General features: G+C 41.1%; 1 protein-coding gene across 1 annotated transcript in view; it reads right to left on the reverse strand.

Annotated features, from left to right (window-relative positions):
• GRIN2B (glutamate ionotropic receptor NMDA type subunit 2B) overlaps positions 1–20293 on the reverse strand; it is a 411355-nt gene that overhangs the window by 288574 nt on the left and 102488 nt on the right. Inside the window, exon 4 of the mRNA XM_042991798.1 lies at positions 517–945. Coding sequence (XP_042847732.1) covers positions 517–927 — 411 coding nt within the window. The 5' untranslated portion in view covers positions 928–945. The remainder of the gene's footprint in view (positions 1–516; positions 946–20293) is intronic.

Below are 20293 nucleotides of genomic sequence, written 5' to 3' on the forward strand. Positions count from 1 at the left end.
TCCATTCCCATGTGTAGATCCATGTGTGATATGCACGGACACCTTAGCAAGAAGTACCTCCCCGTGACATCTGTATCTTCAAGGGGACAACTAATCCGCCTGAAGGGATTTTTCTTTTTATAGTCTTAAAGCTGGGCAGGGGGAGAATTTGTGTTACCAAAAAAGAATAGAGCACACCTTATTTTAAAGTTTTGAAGGAGCTATTCATACACATACTTACATATTTGAAGAAAATGTATCACAGAAAGAACTACAAGCTTCAACATCTCTTAGTCATTGCAGTAAATCCATTTGCAAACAAATGGACACACAAACCTGTTCGAAACTACAGAGCTCTAAATACCAGTATCATTTCCTCACTTTCATCTCCAAAGGGAGACACTGATTCCTGATCTATCCACTTACTCCATGCATTCTGGTTACTTTCTTTCATAATCAAGTTTTGCATTCAAACACACACATCATTTAGTTCTCAGTACAACCCCCCAGGTTCTCCTCCCTGACTCCCTCCTTTACCTTATCCGCCATTATCATAGAGGAGCCTCCGTGGATGCCCAGGATGGGGGTGAGTGTCTGGGCTGAAATGAAGTCAAGGATCTGGGCGATGGCCTCCTGATCTGTGTCATCGGCAAACACCACGCCCTGGATCTTCCGGTCGGACATGAGATCACAGATGCGGGTGATGATGCTCTTTGGGTCAGTCTCATTCATGGCTACCAGCTCCACACGGGGTACCACGGAGAGATGGTGGAAATCATCTTTCTCGTGGGCATCCTTGATGGCCACCTCGTCTGAAGTGCCCACGAGGATGACAGCAATGCCAATGCTGGGGGGGCTCTTCTGAGAGCGAGCTCTGCTGCCTGACACGGCCAGGACAGCCAACACCAACCAGAACTTGGGAGAACAGCACTCGGCTCTGGGCTTCATCTTCAACTCGTCGACTCCCTGAAAACACAAAATGAGAGGGGTTAAATTAACGACCCTCCTATGTGACCTCTCTGGGAAGGGGCTGGATACTGCAAGTCAAGGAAGGGCCTTATCTCCTTTCACTGATCATCTAACCCAACTCCTATCTTTGAGCCTTGTCCCTGATCTCTCGTGTTTGTTTGCTCAGCAGAATGGAAGGAAAAAAAAAAAAAAACCTTCAAAAGCATCAGAAATCCTTAAGCAAGACAATAAAAGCTATTGCTATAGCCATCAGCAGCAAACAGAGGCAAAAGAGGATGACAGTGGTCCAGGCAGTCATACCAAGGGCACAAATGCAGGAGTCTCCAAGAGGGGGTCCTGCTGCTGCTGCTGTGTGATCCCTGGTACTTCTGCCACAACCCATCTTTGAATTGCTCTTGGGCCAAGGGGATGGCAGAGACTGGGCAAATGAGCAGCAAAATGGACTCAGCAGAGGCTAGCAACAAAACACGGTCTGGGCAAGCTGGCCATATGCAGGGAGCTACAGAAACATAAGGCCCTCTACTTTGTGTTCACCTCAAAGAGAACAAGAGCCCGGAAATTCTTTAGCAACTCTTTTAGTAAATGACTTTTACTACTTAAAAAAACAACAACAGTGGAGAATACTTTTAAAAACATCTTGGGGCACCTGTGTGGCTCAGTCACTTAAACATCTGACTCTTGATTTCAGCTCACGTCATGATCTCACAGTTTGTGAGATCGAGCCCTGCATCAGGCTCAGCACCGTCAGTGAAGAGCCTGCTTAGGATTCTCTCCCTCTCCCTCTCCCTCTCTCTCTCCCTCTTCCTCTCCCTCTCCCTCTTTCTCTGCCTCTCTCTCTCTCTCTCTCTCTCTCTCTCTCACACACACACACACACACACACACACACACACACACAAAATAAATAAATAAACAAACAAAAAATCTCAATTGATCCTGACACTCTTCCAGGAGGGAAGTAAGAAAGTAAGTAAGAAAGTAAGAAAAGTAAGAAAGACATTATTTTTCCTATTTTATAGATGTTAAAGGTAAGGCTCAAGCTAAGAAGTCCAAGACTATACCAATTAAGTGAAACAGACATGAATCCATATCTTCTGGCTTTGAGGCCAATTTGCATTCCATTGCATTATGCCACGCTGTCTCTCACAGTATCAATTACTACAAGGAATAGTTTCATTGTGATTTGTTATACATCAAAGTACGGCGACTTAGACAAATACTATTGGTATCTGTAGGGTTAGAACCACTTGAGAAAAATTTTCCATGGCATCTTACAGCAGCGACTTCCTCGAGACGACTGGCTCATATTTGAGCATAATTCACCACCTTTTACCTACAACCAACTCGTTCTTGTGCTTCCACATATGGCCCTAAATCTTACACCGTGCACCGGAGTGAGGACACAGCTCCCTACCGAGCTTGGTCATTTCTCTTTACATTTTGAACCATTCTCCAAGAGGTCTTCTTATTTAAACAGAACTGATCCTGCTTATGTTATTTTGATTTAAGTAATCATTTACTGCACATCTGTTAGACCCTGTGCGCTATGTTAGGCATTTCCTTTTATACAACTTCTTTGGTCCTCATAGAAACTCTATAAACTAGTCATCTTTTATCCCCATTTCTCAAATGGAGAAACTGCAACTCAAAACAATTATGTAATTTTCCCAAGGTCAGTGGTATTATAATGCCAGTGTGCTAGTATGTAAACATGGCATTTTGTTCCTGAGGAAACATTCTACCGACTGCACCCAAAACAAGAACGAGGGATTCTCATTCTCCTACAAAGGTCAAGGATGAAAATGCTGCTTAATATCTTCTTGTTTGAAAGAAAAGGCGAGATACTAGGATCTAAAAAGTCTGAGAGTTCAACTAACAAAAAGAAAATAACGAGGATGTTGAAAAGAAAGATAAGGAAGTATTTGGTCTGAACAGACCAACTCCAAAGGGCATTAATGATTTGGGGGTAAGATGCTGGGGACATTTTGTGGCTGGAGAAGCAGAAAATCCATTCTAGTTCTTGGCAGAAAACATTTTGGAACTCGTAATGTTGTAGTCAGCCCTCCACACTGCCAAGAAGCAGACCTGTATTGATTGTCTTGTCTGTCACTTGTGAATAAGACGAGTAGCTCAGTGGTTCACACCTGAGCGTAGTTCGCTCCTGACGGTTTTCTGACAGGTTTCTCCATGTCCTTGTGGAAACAGGGGAGTGGCTACATGGGCCCTGGAAACCCATGCTGATGAACTGTGTCCAACTTAGCAAGAGATCCAGGGCCCGCATTCCGTCTCCTAGAGCTTAAAGCAAAGCAGCGCTTGCTATACGGAAGTGAGCAGCACTGATTATCCAGAGGAAGACAGATAGCGTTAGCGCCTCAAAAAGCTGTTGACAAAATAATAATTATAATAATAATCTGTTCAATTTCAAAGACCGGTTCTCAAGGAGAACCCAAAGACTGAGAATTTGGCAAAAACAGCGGCTAACTTCATTCCAGTGAGATTCTAATCCTACAGTTACAAATCCCTAAATCAGATTCCTTCGCATTGAAAAGTGGCCCACTCTGCCATGACAGTTTATTAACTTTAATGCACTCTACACTCTCCTACTTTGATGTTTTATTTGCTCTTTTTTTAAAAAAAATATCTCCTGTGTTCCTCCATTTCTTCTCACACAATATATTACACTTTGTTATGCAATGGCTAGTTGTGACACTGAAAGAATAGAATCTGGCTTTACTGAGCGTCTCTTTTATACTCAGGATAGAGCAGAGCACTTTACAAAGCAATACATTAAGGGAGATACCAGCAACAGACGGACTGGGAGACAAACAAAGAAGCTGCTTTGAATACAAACTCAATTTCACACATTAGAAGGGGGTTAGTTGAAAGCAAGCATGCTGTCCAAGGCAAGCAAATTGCTTTTGCTTTCTTCCACAGACAGACCAGAGTTAGTCTTGATGCGGCAGCTCTATGCGGCTTTGCACCCAACCTCGCCCCGGCCTCCTGCCATTGGACTTCACTCTCCCTCAGTAGAATGGAGCACTGTTTCCTTTGCGCTCTCCCGATAGCCTGCATGTATCTATACTTAAATACCCTTAACAGTGTATTACGATTGTACGGTTATGTGACTGCCTATATTAACTAGCTGGTATTCTCCGTGCAGGCGGGGGCCCGTTAGGCTCAGTAAGCATTTATGGAGCACGTACTGCCCAGTAAACATCGTTCTTGGTAGGGGGATGCAACAGACACAGGCTCTCTCCTCCACAGTCTCAAAGAACATACACACAAAGAAGACCTCTTCTCACTTCTGTTTCCATGCATGGGGTCGAGCAGGGCCTCATATACAATAGGGAAGGACTCGATACATGGTAGTCACCTAGTTTCTGCCATTATAAAATTGTCAATATTTGGCCATTGCATACCTATTACAGTAACCTATTTTACATATGATATATTTATAATAACATTTTACCTGTAACTTACCATGTGCCAGACACTTCTATTGCCAGATAATTTTCATGTATTGTTAAATCACATACAAACATTATGTCATAATCTTTCCCTATGTTACAAATAAGGAAACTTCTGAAAAGCTAAGTACATGACAAAGGGCCACATAGCTAATCAGGGGGTGGCATTAAAGTTTGTCTACCCCCAAACCCTTGCTCTTTCCTTTCTGCCTCCTCTTGATATAATAAGAATATATGAATGAATGAATGAATGAATGAATGAAATCTCCAACCAAAACCAAACTGCATTCTAATACCAGGTCCGCATTAACTAAGCACCCTAGGATGGGCATGTCACCTAATCACCGTCACCATTTCCTCGGCAGTGAAATCAGGATATATGCCTAACCTAAATACCTGAAAGAGTTCTTGTGAGGATCAAATGATAGTATGTATATGGAAGTGCTTTGAACACAGTACTCTATAGATGCAAAGGATGTTACCTTCAAGCTTCTACAAAAGTTGTTCAAGGAGACCAGCTATTTGTGAAAGCAAAAAGTCAGCATGTGGGAGGTGGAGTGAGAGAAAGGCAGACCAAGGCTGAGAGGAATATTAAGAGGAGCCTCACAGGGGGCAAGAGATATTAGTTCCCTGACCGATATACCTCCCCGAAGAAGATGCCACATAGTGGTCTCAGGGTAGCAGCAAGCCCGGCCGCTGGCTTGCCAGTCAAGTGCAGCAGAATTCCAGAGTCACTCAGGCCAGGGTCACTAATGGGAATCGGGGGAGCCTGGCACCCCCAAATCCTGCTAGGAATTCGGGCACCAGGGTGCACAGCAGAACCAACAGCAAAAGGGCAGGATTGGAGACGTGGCTGTCCACCTCCTGGCCCTCTGCCTCCTTGAAGCGCAAGCTGAGTGGTCACCAGACGTCTAGCAAGCAGAGAACCACAGCAGCCTGAGTTACGCCTACAGCTGGTGCAGGGCAACTATAGCAGGAGCCGGTCTCCACTTTGCCCACAGTGACTCCAAGGGAAGACACATTTGAGTGAGGAGCTGGGCCAATTCTGTCCTCAGAGAGAACTGAGTCCTTAGGCAACACCAACAGGAAGGATAAAATGTGATTTAATAGATGATTAACTCAACTTTTTCCAAGCACCATCCTACAACGCAGTCAGGACGCTATTTGGAGTACACCAATTAGGGAGGCTGTGATTACAATATGATCGGCAGTGAGAGAAATGAAGATTAAAAGTGCCAGAACTGTGTATCAGGTCCAGTTTCCCAAGCTAGCAATCAAAACAGAAAGCCAGGATACACAGGCCTTAAAATGCATAACATTAGAGAGTAGGGAAACGAGGAGTCTCGTACCATGCAAGTCAAATGAAGTATAAATGAGTATAACCTTCTCGGAAGTGGGAATATCTATCGAAATTTTAAAATCAAGATAAAATAACAGCCAAATGTGAAAATATTAGAAGTAACAATGAGAGATGTCACATACTGGTACCAAGAAGATACAATCAATAATCATCAACATACGTGAATCTTAACATCTAGGCTTAACATGTATGAAGCAGTCACTAAAACACCTGGTGAAAAACAGGTAAATCCAAGACCCAAAATACAAACAAAGACATAAATGATAAAAATAAATAAATAAATAAAGCCTATGTAATAAGCCTGTACTCGTTCTAAGATCCAGACATACATGCACAACAGAAAATGCATACTCTTTCTAAGTACATGGAAAATATTACATTTACAAAAATGCCTCAATATAGTCCAAAGAATCAATGTGAAACAATTGCCATTTTTCTATAATGCGACTAAATTACAAATAAGTTTTTAAAGGTAGCTAAAAAAAATTACATATCCAAAAACTTTTTAAAAACTTACTATTAAGTAACTCTAAATTTAAGTAAGAAATGATAAGCTAAAAACTAAAAAAATTACATATCCAAAAACTTTTTAAAAACTTACTATTAAATAACTCTAAATTTAAGGAAGAAATGATAAACTAAAAAATTCTTTGAACAGGATAACAATGAAAACACTAAATATCAAAATTTTAGGAGTACAACTAAACACTTTACAGAGAAGCCTATACCCTTAAGCAAATTTATGAGAAAATACAAAATGAAAAATAATTAACTGTAATTAAATTTTCACTTATTGAACAATTACCTGAGTCAACCCTAGGGAGAAGTTCAATAATATAGAGAAAGGCATAAATGAATGAAACACAAAGTAAGTAAAAGGAAAAAACAAAACCAAAAGCCGGCCTTTAAAAAGATTACCATAGACAAAGTTCTGACAGGACCAATCACAGAAAAAATAGAGAAAATGCAAATTAAATTAACAATGAAAAAGGGAAAATAACAACATATCCAATGGAAATATTAAAATAATCAAAGTATAGGGGCTCCTAGGTGCCTCAGTCTGTTAAGCATCCGACTCTTGATTTCGGCTCAGGTCATAATCTAACAGTTGATGAGATTGAGCCCTGCATCGGGCTCTGTGCTGAACATAGAGCCTGCTTAAGATTCATTCTCTCTCTCTCTCTCTCTCTCTCTCTGTCCCTCTCACCTGCTCATGCTGTCTCTCAAAAATAAAAAAATAATAAATAAAATAATAAAAGTATATTATGAAAACCAATTGCTTTTAAACTTAATATATAAATATCTAATAAAAAACAAAACAAGGTTCAAGAAAATGTGGAAGATTTGACTATAATAATAACCATTAAAGAAAATAAAATGGTTATCAAAGTCCTCCAGTTCTGATTCACCAAAACCACCACCACCCTTGCACCCCACCCTTGCCAAAATAAAACAGGCACATGTGGTTTTATAGATGAAGCCTGCCAAACTTTTGAGTAAGAAATGGAGAGCCTTGGGGCGCCTAGGTGGTTCAGTTGGTTAAGCGTCCAACTTCGGCTCAGGTCATGATCTCATGGTTCATAGGTTCAAGTCCCGTGTTGGGCTCTGTGCTGACAGCTCAGGGCCTGGAGCCTACTAAGGATTCTGTCTCCCTCTCTCTGTCCCTCCCCCGCTCATGCGCACGTGCTCCCTCTCTCTCTCTCTCTGTCTCCCAAAAATAAATAAAACATTAAAAAAAATTTTTTTAATTAAGAAAAAAATGGAGAGCCTTGTTCATGCAAGTTGAACAAAATAGAAAAACAAGGGAAGTTTAGTCCTAAATCCAGAAAATCATAGTACAAGAAAAGAATTATCATTGGTCCCTTTTACTTACAAACATAAAAGCAAAAAAGAAAAAAAAAATTCCTAAACAAAATATTAGCTAAACAAAATAAATAATATTATATTTTAAAAATAATAATCATCATTATCAAGTATGGCTTATACCAGCAACATAAGGATGGCTTAACTTTAGAATATAAATCAAAATAATTTATCACTTTAATGGACTAAGGGAGATATTTACATGAATATCTCAAAAAAATGATGGAAACACACTTAAGGCAAACATCTATTTATGACATAAATGTTAGCATATGTTTTAAAAAAATTCTTTCCTAATAGGAAATTAAGAAGACCATCAATCTTTACCTGGTATGATTATATACTAAAAACTCTTTTTTTAAAATTTTTTAAAATGTTTCTTTATTTTAGAGAGAGAGAGAGAGTGCAAGCAGGGGAGGGGCAGAGGAGAGAGGGAGACACAGAATCCGAAGCAGGCTCCAGGCTCTGGGCTGTTAACACAGAGCCCGACATGGGGCTTGAGTTCACAGACCATGAGATCATGACCTGAGCTGAAGTCAGATGCTTAACCAACTGAGCCACCCAGGCGCCCCTATACTAAAGACTCTTAATCACATTTCTTTTGGCATTGAGAAAAAGGCAAGGTTAGTGCTATTCCTGCTACTGGATATTCTGGTAATAAAGGAGGTCAAGAAAACAAAAATTTTTAAGAATGGGGATGAAACAGGAAAAAAAAAACTAGCATTATATGAAGATATTAAGATTATCTACATAGAAAATCCAATGGAATTTTAAAACTAGTAGTATTAATATGGGTAGGGTATGATTGATAGATAAATAATACTCTTAGAAAACATCAATAGCTCTCTTTTAACCAACCAGAAAATATGATAGTCATAACAGCAAAAGCAACTAGAAATTATTTAGGAATTAACTAAGAATACACAAGACCTCTGCAGAGAAAATTTGAAACTCTATGAAAGGGTTATGAAAAAAGGCCTGAACAATGTAATCATATTCCTCATTCATGGATGTGATCACAATATTACAGAGTTCTATTTTCTCCCGAATTAATCTATAACTTCAAGTCAATTCCATCAAAATAACAGTAGGATTTTTTAAGGAATTTTATTAACTTATTCTAAAATGTATATGGAAGATAAAGGTCCGGAAAGAACTAATTTAATTAAACAAGACATCCTTATCTGAGCCAATAATAAAAGTATGCCATGAACTGAGAAGTATGATTAACTCAACTCTGCAGAACAGATCCAAAATAAAAATTTTTAATTAACATAAATTAAATTTAAGTTCCAGGTCAATTTTGAATTTTAAGTTAGACTTTCTAAATTCAAATTTATAGAGCAGAGAAAATGTTGAACCAGAAAGGTACTTTTGACTCAGAATGCTTAGCTTAGGCAATAAATGTGTTCACCAACCATCTGATGCAGTGTGAGTATTACAGATATCAAACATGTACTACCTAATGCCATTCTGAAATACAAAACTAATATCTCTTTCTAGCAAATGAATTACAATGTTATCTATATATTCAGGGAATTTGGAAACCCAATTTCAATCCCCAAATGCATTTAGGGTCTGCTAAGTATCATCTAAACATCATCTAAATCTGCAGAAATAACACACAAAAGGCATGACTCTTTGATTTCAGTTGACTTAGAACCAAAAACTTCTCTCTGCATTGTTATTCTCTCTGCATTGTTGTTCTCCTCCTTCTCACACTATTACCATCATCCATAGCTTTCTTAGAAGCTTCTGAACCCTATTGCCCCTGCTCTTTCTTCAGAGAGAAACATGGTAGGAAATCCTGGTAGTCTAGGGGGTGGGGACAGGTGCTGAGACTGCGCCCATGAAACCAGTGATGAAAGAAAAGTCTACCTGGACAACTACAGGCACACTGAATCCGTTTTTAATGTAGTGACCATCATGGCAATAAACAGTGTTTCCTGGTCCTGTTAGGGTATTTACTTATCTAAATACACTCCTGTGCGGAACCAACCCCAAATCCATTCCAACATACCATAGCCACAACAAATATAGAAAATCAAAGAAAACAGAATCTTAGTTAAATTGCTTCTGGGAAAGTGTTTGATCAGAGAAGAGCAGGACAGATGGGAGAGGGAAAAGACACAGGTAAACCCTTGACCCAGCAGATGAACCATCAAGTCCTCCTACATAACGCAGCCAAGAATGCCCTTCCAAAGACTACCAGTCCCTTTGACCCCTACGAGAAGATACCCTTATCACTGCAAAGGGCAAATGTGGCTTTGAATTCCTCGGCAGCAAAATTTTATTTCCTAGGACGTCTAGTGAATAAAAGCGTTTTTGTTCTTATTTGGTCTAAGCAGACCTACCACCTGAGCTCCCTCCTTGTTCTACAACACTTCCAGTGGCTCCATCTAGGCTTTTCTATCCTCAGCAGGTCTTTTCCTGCTTTATGTACAAAGGCAGAAGGATCACTTCTACTGTCACCCAAGTTCTAAACACAAGGGTTGTAGAGATAACTAATAAAGGATTATAAATCACTTTCTGTGTGTGCGTTTTAATAGAAATTTGTAATACAAATGTAGATGACTATCTGTACTCTCACCAGCAACAGTCACTCATGGAGTTTTTCCCTTTAATATTCTGCAAGAGCGGACACCAAAATTGTTCAAAGTTTCTCATCTAACATCTGCACATGGTTCTTAATTATAATTAATTTATAGGCCTCTAAGGACAGTGTGGGCAGCCCTGCTGAAATCCAAACCTTTTGAAACCTGATTCTGATTACTACCATTGGGCAGCAGATTAGGGCAATTGCGTGTATTGGTTTAACAGCAAAATATCATTTTCAAGTGTTAATAAAAATTATTGGCTTGTCACTGACTATAAAGGGGGGGGGGATGAGCAGTGAAAATGGGTGATGGATGATAAAAAGAGAAGCACAGGAACAAGGCTGCCAGAAGATCTCAACGGGGAAAGGAGGTCAAAGGAAGATGTCGGGAGGACAACCGTGAGCCAGGGATGGGGCAGGGGCCACGAGACCTGTAGACATTTACCGGGAAAACACTGGTTTTCTCAGATGCAGATAAACAACCTATGCTAAGATCAATCTACCATTTAGGTGTTGAAAAGGCCCTTTCCAAGTCCCCCAAGATAACCTGCTCTGCTGCCTAACGATATTCCAAGCCACCCTCAAAAAAACCCGTACTGCTTAAACCCCAGTGCCACCAACCACAAGAGTCGTGCTGTGTTGTGCTGGACAGAGGAAAGCTATGGAGTTGAGAACACATGTTTTACATGTACTCTTAACTTGCTGTGCAGTCCTGGATCAGTTTTCTTTACCTCGCCGGCCCCCATCCCCCTCATCTGTAAAACGTGACATAGTAACTACTTTCACAGGATTACTGTGGAGACTGACTTATCCGACAAGTGTTTACTGAATGTTTTCTAGGTGCCAGGTAATGTGCTTGGAGATGAGATCCAACACTGAATGTGATCCAATCTCCAAGGAGCCTATAGTATAGTGGCCAAGACAGACAAAAAGACAGGAGATTACGGCACGATGTGACAGGAGCTATAACAGAGCAGGCCCTGTGCACCACAGAAGCCCCCCTAATTCTGCCTGAGATCAGGAGGAAACGATACACTGAAATTGCAAAATAACAAAATATTAGTTAGAAGGGTGTTAGGGTGCAGTGAAGAAAGCAAGCTAGTGACGCTTGCCACTGAAATTTACATCCACAGAAATGTGTTAACAATCCCATGGAACTTTGCTTTAAGTGACACTATGCGTGTAGAGTTCATTTCTAGTTCTTCACAGAACTGCACTTAATTCTTATTATTATTCTTGACTTTTTAAGGGTGGTGCTATAAGAATATGTTCTCTCTTACTGTTAAAATCTAATTGCATATGCTTTAGAATTTTCTAAGACTGTCCTTTGGATCCCATAAATATGAATTTTGATATAATAACAGCTAACAAAATGATACTGAAATAGTGCAGGGAAAAAGATCTAGAAATCAAAAAGATCTAGAATTGAAATTTGGATCTGACATCTTGTGGGGATGGGGGGCAATAACTTAAATTGTCCAGACTTCATTTTCTTCATTATAAAATGGGGATGATATTCCTTACCTCACAGAGTTGTTGGGAATATTAAACCATCTACTTAAAAGCATCTAGCAAATAGCGGCTACCTAGTATTTATTCATTGAATGTGAATATACTCTGTTTAGATGGAGATAAGGAATTTCTTTTGCCTCGAATTACTTAGTAAAGAGTCAAAGACTCCTTTTCCACCACTCTCTCCAGCTTTAGTACAATTTTTACTGACCTTAGAAATGGGTTGTTTTAAAAAGTTAGCTAACCTCTCCACACTTATGAGAATGGCTCTCTCTCTCTCTCATATATATTACATATATATGTATATGTATGTGTGAATCTACACACACACACACACACATACACACACACACAGATATATATATGCACACATACATATATACACACATCTCATATATCAAGTGCTGGCAAGGATGCATAAATTCTGTGGGAATCTCGTACATTTCTGGTGGTTATGAAAATGGTGTACACATTTCAGAAAACTGTTTCTAGGATTTGCATTATGTTTAACAAGTTTACCATAGACCTAGCACTGGCACTCCAAAGTATTTACCTAACTTGAAAATTCTGCTATATAAAACACTGCATGCAACTGTTTACAGAACATATTTTCACAATTGCCAAAAGCTAGAAACCATGTACATATGTTTCAATGGATTAATACATCAAACATAATAATGACAGGACTATACCCAATAATAAAGAGAGCTGGTAGTGCACACAACATGGGTGAATCTCAAACGCAAAATGGTGAATGAATAGAGTCAGTCTTAAAATCTTGCATATGGCATAATTCCATGTATATAACATACTCAAAAACGTAAAACTACATCAGTGGAGAATGTATCAATGGTTGCCATATGTCACACATATTAGGGTTTGGGGAGGGTGTGGCTACAAAAAGGCAGCAAGAGGGAGTTCTGAGGATGTAACCTAATGGTGCTGGTGAATCCAAACTTAAGCGTTTTAAAAATCACAGGCCTGTATATCCCCCCCCAAAAAAAAGTGAATTTTACTGTATAGTCAATTAGGAAGTCAAATAATATTATTAAAAGTGTTTTTTAAAAAGCTGGTCTATAAGAAATAACCCAATATCCATTATAAACAATATTTTAAATGGACTTTAAATTCTAGAGCCAGGTAGCACTACTCCCCCTTCTCATCAGTCACCAAATTTTGTGCAAAGTAATATGACAACTTCATCAAAATAGCAATTTATTATCCTTGGAATCCATATTTTCACTCACAGTGATTCTCCCTACATGGAGTATAGGAGAGGCGAACCCAACTCTCCCTACTTTGGCGCTTAAGATACTTTTCTTGCAGACCCTAACTAAGTGAGAGTGAGGATTACATCTACCTTCCTTATCTGTGTACTTAGCAGAGTACCCGGCATATAAGTACCCTTATCTAGTACTTAGCAGAGTGCCCGGCATATGGCAGGTGCTCACTAAACACTTACTGATGACAACCCATGAATGAACCAATGCATAAGTACCTAAGAATACCAATAATGAGTTGCCCCTCTCCATCAACATTGACACAAAAACGAAGGCACTGTTCTAGGTCTTTCACTCCCTAAAGGTTATAACATGAAGGAAAATACTGTAAACACCAATATCATTTCTAATTTCTTCATATTATATAGGGATCATTCCTAGGTCGATGTTGCTAGCTGATAACTGATTATGTATCCGAGTGTTTATTTGCACATGTACATACCGATGTGAATCAACACCTCCACGAGTGATTTATATATATGTGTACAAATTGCCCTCTAACCCTTGGTCTCTGAGTTCTAAGATGGTTCTGCTGATGAAGCCTGGCATCTACACATGATTCAGCATTCACTCCGAGCCTAGGTTTAAACCAAGACGCTGAGGCCATAAAAGACTTCAAAGAGAGCACAGCGGCAAGGCCAGAATCAATAGGGAACAACATCTATGCCATTTGAGCTGGCCAGTTATTAAGCCAACTCTCAACGCAGTCATATATTCCTTAATATAAAATGCCATTTTTTATTATTGCCATCAATACACACATTTGTTAAGCGCACGACCAATCATAACTGAATTCTGAACTCATTTAAATCCCTCTGATGTTACATGTGGAAGGGAGCATCTATTCAGAGAATTAATCGTAAGTGGAAACAAAACTCTAATTTCACTTGCCCTTCCTCCTCTCTCCCCCCTCCTCTCAAATCATGGTGCAAGAATGGTGTAGTAGAGGGACAGGGAACTGAGGATCAGGAAATCTCAGGCCTTAAAAACGATTCTGCCGCCAGCAAACCATGTGACTTAGAATTATTCAACCTCTCTTTTTTTATCAAAGAAAATGGACTGGTTGTTCTCAAAGTCTCTTTTAGCTTTAAAAATCTGAGAATCCCTCCATCTTCAATTTCCTCCTCAAGATCAATGCTCTACTCTTCTCTGCTTTGAGTCCTGGGGGGACAGACCTGTTTGGAGCACATCAATGGGCTTCTTAGTCCTCTGGCTTCCAGTGGGTTTGACCAACAGACAGCACAAGCAGGAGCTCAGGGGAAACAAGAAGACCAATTCTAGGGGTTCCCTCCCAGAGGATCCACTGCGAACTGGCTGTATCACTTGACTAAAGGTCACAGCTTTTCCATCAAATGACCCTCTCCACATGGCTCTCTCCATACAGCACCCCCTCCAGATTCCAGGAACTGCCCCCACTTTCCTCCTTCAGGACTACAGGTATTGGTAACTATACCAAGTTGCTTCCGGCTCCAAGACACTTTACTATTTCTTGTAGTTTCTGGGCACTGCCCACACCTTGGTAAACGGTCCTTCTTCTAAACTCTCTTCAAATTAAACCGATTCAGGCTATCATCTGTTGCCTGCTCTAACCATAAATAATACAGATTCCTCCCGCATTCCACAAAAATGCCTGGGAGCCTCTCTTCGTTTCAAAATGGCAAAAGCAGGACCTGAATTCTACCACCACCCACCACTACATAAAGTACAGCCTCTCCTGGTAAAACTTCCTGCTTATCCTCAGGTCCTGGTTACCAGCTTCATAAGCAGCAACGCTTTCCGAGTGCCTAGCCCTCTGCAAAGAATGCGTAAACATCTGTAGACTGTTTCAAGAGAACGGCCTTCAGAAGCCAACATTTTGAAAATGAGGAATATAAAAAAAAACATCGGGAATCAGAAAAACATACCAAGCAATTATCAGAATGACTACAAAGTACAATCCAGAGAAAGGCAGAGCATTTTCATGAAAGAAAATGTGGTCATTAAATGGGACTTCACATGACTGAAGAAACAAACTGGTTAATGAAGCCCTAACTTCCTTATTTTTTTTTATTTTCTCTTTGATTCGGCTAGACTCTGCTCCAGGAAAAAAATCAGATTTTCGCATTAATTTTCACTGACAAATTACGGGCCAAAGTATAAACAAAGAAATACAGCCACACAAGAAAACACAAAGGTGATATTTCAAGTAAATACATGACAGTTAACTTTGCAACTTTTCCTTAATATGCAGAAATTGAAATAGTGAAAAAGAACAAAGAAAACTATTTGTGAGTTCTTGCTGTAATAATAATATAGTTGCAGTTTGGTCACCCTTCAAATTTTATATTGTTTTTAAAAAGCAAATAGGGGCACCTGGGTGGCTCTGTCAGTTAAGTGTACGACTCTTGATCGTGGCTCAGGTCATGATCTCGAGACTGAGCCGCGTGCTGGGCTCTGTGCTGACATTGTGGAGCCTGCTTGGGATTCTCTCTCCTTCTCTCTCTGCCCCTCCCCCCCTCTCCAAATAAATAAACATTAAAAAAAAAAAAAGCAATTAGCCACTCTCTCTGAATCCAGCATTTTCACACTGTTGGAGCAGCATGTACATCAGGCCTGAATTACCGTGTCCGCCATCTCCACAGAAACTACAGGGCAGGGACAGCTGGCACAGGCCACACTCCTTCCCCAGCCCAACTGAGGCCAAATGAAGCTCCTCTCTGACTCAACTCGGTTACAAGCTGTGCCAGAATCCACGGGCAGAGATCTGTACATCCAGATACAAGGGATGCACTCAGGGTATCTGTGACTTTCCAATTTTAAACTAGAGTTTGATACATGAGATGATGGATGTTAGGGAAACTTATGTGGTAATCATTTCACAACATATGTAAGTCCGGTCCTTATGCTACATACCTTCGAGTCAATCACGTCTCGATAAAAGTGGAAAAAAATAGAATTTGAAAGCAAAATCTTAACTTACACTTCACACTAGAGCTCCTACCCCTTTCCCCTCAAACATCCAATGAATCGGGGCACCGGGGTGGCTCAGTCGGTTAAGCGTCTGACTTCAGCTCAGGTTATGATCTCACCGCTCCTGAGTTTGGGCCCCACGCTGGGCTCTGTGCTGACAGCTCAGAGCCTGGAGTCTGTTTCCGATTACGTGTCTCCCTCTCTCTCTGTTTCTCTCCTGCTCACGTTCCGTCTCTTTCTCTCAGAGAAAAATAAACGTTAAAAAAATTTTTTTTTTTTTTTAAATCCAATGAATCAACAAATCCTTACTGAGGCCCAAGGTGTGAATCACAGTGAAGTGTCCCAGGGAGTCTAGACCTGGCGTCTGCCCACAAGGACTATCCGCTCGGGCACAGAGACAAGACACACTCAGCACCCCAACACTGGACCGTCACAGGGCTTGGAGGTGAGCAGGGACAGACGGCCTGGGCTTGGGCACTGAGGACAAGTTCATCTGGCAGCAGCTCTGAGGGTATGTAAGGTGAGGACGTGGGCTTGAGCGGAGGCACAGGAGTGAGGCGGCACCGAGGCGGGGAAGCAGTGAGGCACAAAGCTTCTGGGGGACGGGAAGCCGTGTGGCCTGGCCAGCAGCTAGCGTTCATGGAAAGGGGAGTCGTGAGCTAAAGCTGAACAGATACGCAGAGGAATGTGGGTGCTCAGCTAAGGTGCTTGGACTCACAGCTGGAGAGGCAACCAGAGGAGATAAGAGAAAGGGGGGGGGGCAGGAACAGACCTCCATCACTACATCCAGTTCATTCTCAACTTCCAAGGTGAACGAAACCACAGCTGCCTGCGAGCGCTGCTTGGGAAATCAACGAGGCTGGCTTATTACAACACGGAAATTCCTGGTCTGCCTCCGGGTAATAGCTGTCACTGTCAGAAGTTAAGACCCCAATTTTATAATCATTAAGAAACCAAAGTGCTTATGAAACAGCAGTCACTGAAGTGTGTTTGATTGAAAGGGGACTCGCGGAAACGTTCTTCTCAACAGGAACTCTTCCCTTGCGGTACCACGAAGCTAAATACGGCGGCCCTGCATCTGTCCTCGTACCCAGAGACTTCTCTTTCCCGTCACCTCCATCCCAAGTCCACTCCCCCAGCTCCTCCGCTCGTTCCTGTCACTTGCGCATTCAGCCTCGGTGAAACTCTCCCTGAAACCCTTCATCCTCAGGCAGCCTTTGCTCGGATCTCAAATTCTCTCTTGCCTCACGCTGGCAGATGAGTAAGGGCACGCGCGTGTGGTGTGTGCGTGTGTGCCCGCGTGTATGCGTGTGAAAGAGCGAAAGGGTATCCCCTCTTCATTCACTCTGTCCTGCCTACTCCATCCTTTTCATTTCATTCCTCGCCTTGCTTCTCAAAGTGTCTTCTCTTGTTCTTACCATTTCCTTCTCTGGAGTTCTTTGTGAGCGTCCTCACACTTGGACCCACCCCGTTTGAGGTGGCTTCACCTCCACCCCGAATTTAACCACGACCCCTCCGCTTTGCCTTCCCGCAACCAAGCCCGTGACTCAAATCTTAATCATTCATAAACTGGAAAGGCCTAGTTTTACATTTATTCCGTCTGTTTAGTTAACTGGCTTCACTTCAAGGTTAACATGTCTGCAATGTTTCCACACCTCTTCATGCGCCCTTGTCCTTTTCTTTTGCCGAATTTATAGTCAGGTCTAAGTCAAACCCTCTATTTTAGCACCAAATTCCTTCTTCATCACCTGATGCGATGTCCTAATGTTTTCATACAACCATCTTTTCCTCTGGCTTATTCTCGCACTCCACAACAAAGCGTCCCCATCGGAGTCACTTTCTTCTGCTCGCTAAACGACATTTTTCTCTCTTTAAAGCCTGACATCTTCCTTCCCGTTCTTCTCTTCCCTTCAGAATCTACTTAGGTAGCGGTGTAGTCCGACAGAACATAACTGATCCAGTCTGGGCTCCACAGAGTTTAATGAAAGGAGCTTCTAAGCCTTTACCCCTGCACCTAATTAATCATTCATGCCTTGAAATTCACTCCTTCCACCAGCCGCGTGATTGTTCATTCCCACATCAATTCTCCGAATTTCCATCTGTCTCCTCGTCCAGAGTCAACATGGCTCTTTCTTACACAAATTTCTCTAGGAGATAGATGAAGAAAGAATGCAGAGATCAACTAGCTACCTACAACGCAAATAGTATCTGTCACATTTGCCAGGAGGAAGGGGACACGGTGGGTGCCACGAGATGGCTCTGCGCTTATCAAGAGCATTTTCTCAGGAGACCTGTATTTCAGAAAAAATGGACAAGCTCTGGCAGAGGATGTGTGAGATAAGGGAGGGGGCTGACCGAAGCATGAGGAGGCTCCTTAGAATTAGTATGAACCAGAGAATAAGTATAAGGCACCAAAGCAGTAATTCCTAGCTAATGCAGGAGAAGAAAGGGCAGCCAAGTAAGCCAGAAAAACATTTTTTTTTCAAAATTGGCAAATACGATCTATTTTTTTTAAAGTGGCATTGACAAATAGTGGAAAAAGCCCTGGATTTAAAGAAGACTTCCTATGTGACCTTAAGCACATCACTTAGCCTCACTGAACCTCAGAGAAGTACCTCATCTCCCAAATGTGAACAGTGCCTATTTCTTGTGGGACTTACAAGAGAAAACAGGTATGAACGTAGCTTACAAATTGAAAGGTACTATGCAAATGTACAGGTTTGTTATCACTAAACGGTATGGATAAATAAATTATTCATTCATGCGCACACCAGCATGTAAATTGCAACTAAACATAAAACTTTTTTGGTCCATTATACTGAGGTATGAGTTGCACACATTAAAATTTTCCCTTCCTTGGGGCGCCTGGGTGGCTCAGTCGGTTAAGCGTCCGAATTCGGCTCAGGTCATGATCTTGCAGTCTGTGAGTTCAAGCCCCGCGTCAGGTTCTGTGCTGACAGCTCAGAGCCTGGAGCCTGTTTCGGATTCTGTGTCTCCCTCTCTCTGACCCTCCCCCATTCATGCTCTGTCTCTCTCTGTCTCAAAAATAAATAAACATTAAAAAAAAATTTTTTTTTTTAAAAATAAAATTTTCCCTTCCAGGTGTACAGTTCTTTAAGTTTTGACAATCAGATGCAGTATAGAACCACCACCATAGTCAAGGTATAGAGTATCACCATCACCCCAAAAGCTCCCTGAACCCCTTGTAATTAATCCCTTCTGCCCTTTCCCATGCCTGGCAACCACTAATCTAATTGCTGTCCCCATAATTTTGTCTTTTCTAGAATATACTGTACATGGAACCAGACTCTAGGCAGCCTTTTTAATCTGACTGCCTTCACTTGAAATAACGGCTTTTGAGTTTCATCAATACTGTTACATGTATCAGCACTTTGTCCTTTTAATTGGCAAGTGATATTCCTTTGTATGGATGTAGCACAATACATCTATCCATTCACTGTTGATGGACATTGAGGGTGTCTCCACTTCTGATGCTCATGAATAAAGCTGCTATAGCATTCACATGTAGTTCTTATTGGAAACCTATGTTGTCCTTTTTCTTAAGAGGGTACCTGGGAATGAGACTGCTGGGTTATAAGGTGAAAGTAATTTTAACCTTCAAATTGCCAGACTTTTCCAAAGTGGCTATACCGCCAGCAGTTCCTCCATATTCTTACCAACACTTGGTCTTACGGCTTTTTTCTTTCCTTTCCTTCCTTTCGTTTTCCTTTTTTCTTCCTTTCTTCTTTCCTTCTTCTTTTCCTTTTACTTTTGTTCAAACTTTAGCCATTCTACTAAACGGTTAGTGGTATCTCACAGTGGTTTTCATTTTTTTAGGTTTATTTATTTTGAGAGAGAGAGAGGGAAAGAAGCAGAGAGAGAGAGGAAGAGAGAGAAGCCCAAGCAGGTTCTACACTATTAGCACAGAGCCCAGCACAGGGCTTGATCCCATGAACTGTGAGATCATGACCTGAGCCGAGATCAAGAGTCCAACACGTAACCAACCATGCCACCCGGGTGCCCCTCTCAGTGTGATTTTGATATGAATCTCCTGTCAGCTAATAATGTTCAGGATCTTTTCAAGTGCTTATTTACCCTCTGTATCTCTATTATGGTAAAGTGTCTTCTGCTCACTTTTTAATTGGGTTGTTTGTCTTACTGTTGGGTTCTAAGGGTTCTTTATATATTTTAGACACAAGAAATTCATGTATGTATTTTGTACGTATGTTCTCCCACTCTGTGGCTTATCTTACCATTTCCTTAACAATGCTTTTCAAAGAACTGAAGTTTTTATTATAAATGAAACCCAATTCATCAATT

Source organism: Panthera tigris, chromosome B4 (genome assembly GCF_018350195.1).
Source record: "Panthera tigris isolate Pti1 chromosome B4, P.tigris_Pti1_mat1.1, whole genome shotgun sequence".
NCBI classification, from domain to species: domain Eukaryota; kingdom Metazoa; phylum Chordata; class Mammalia; order Carnivora; family Felidae; genus Panthera; species Panthera tigris.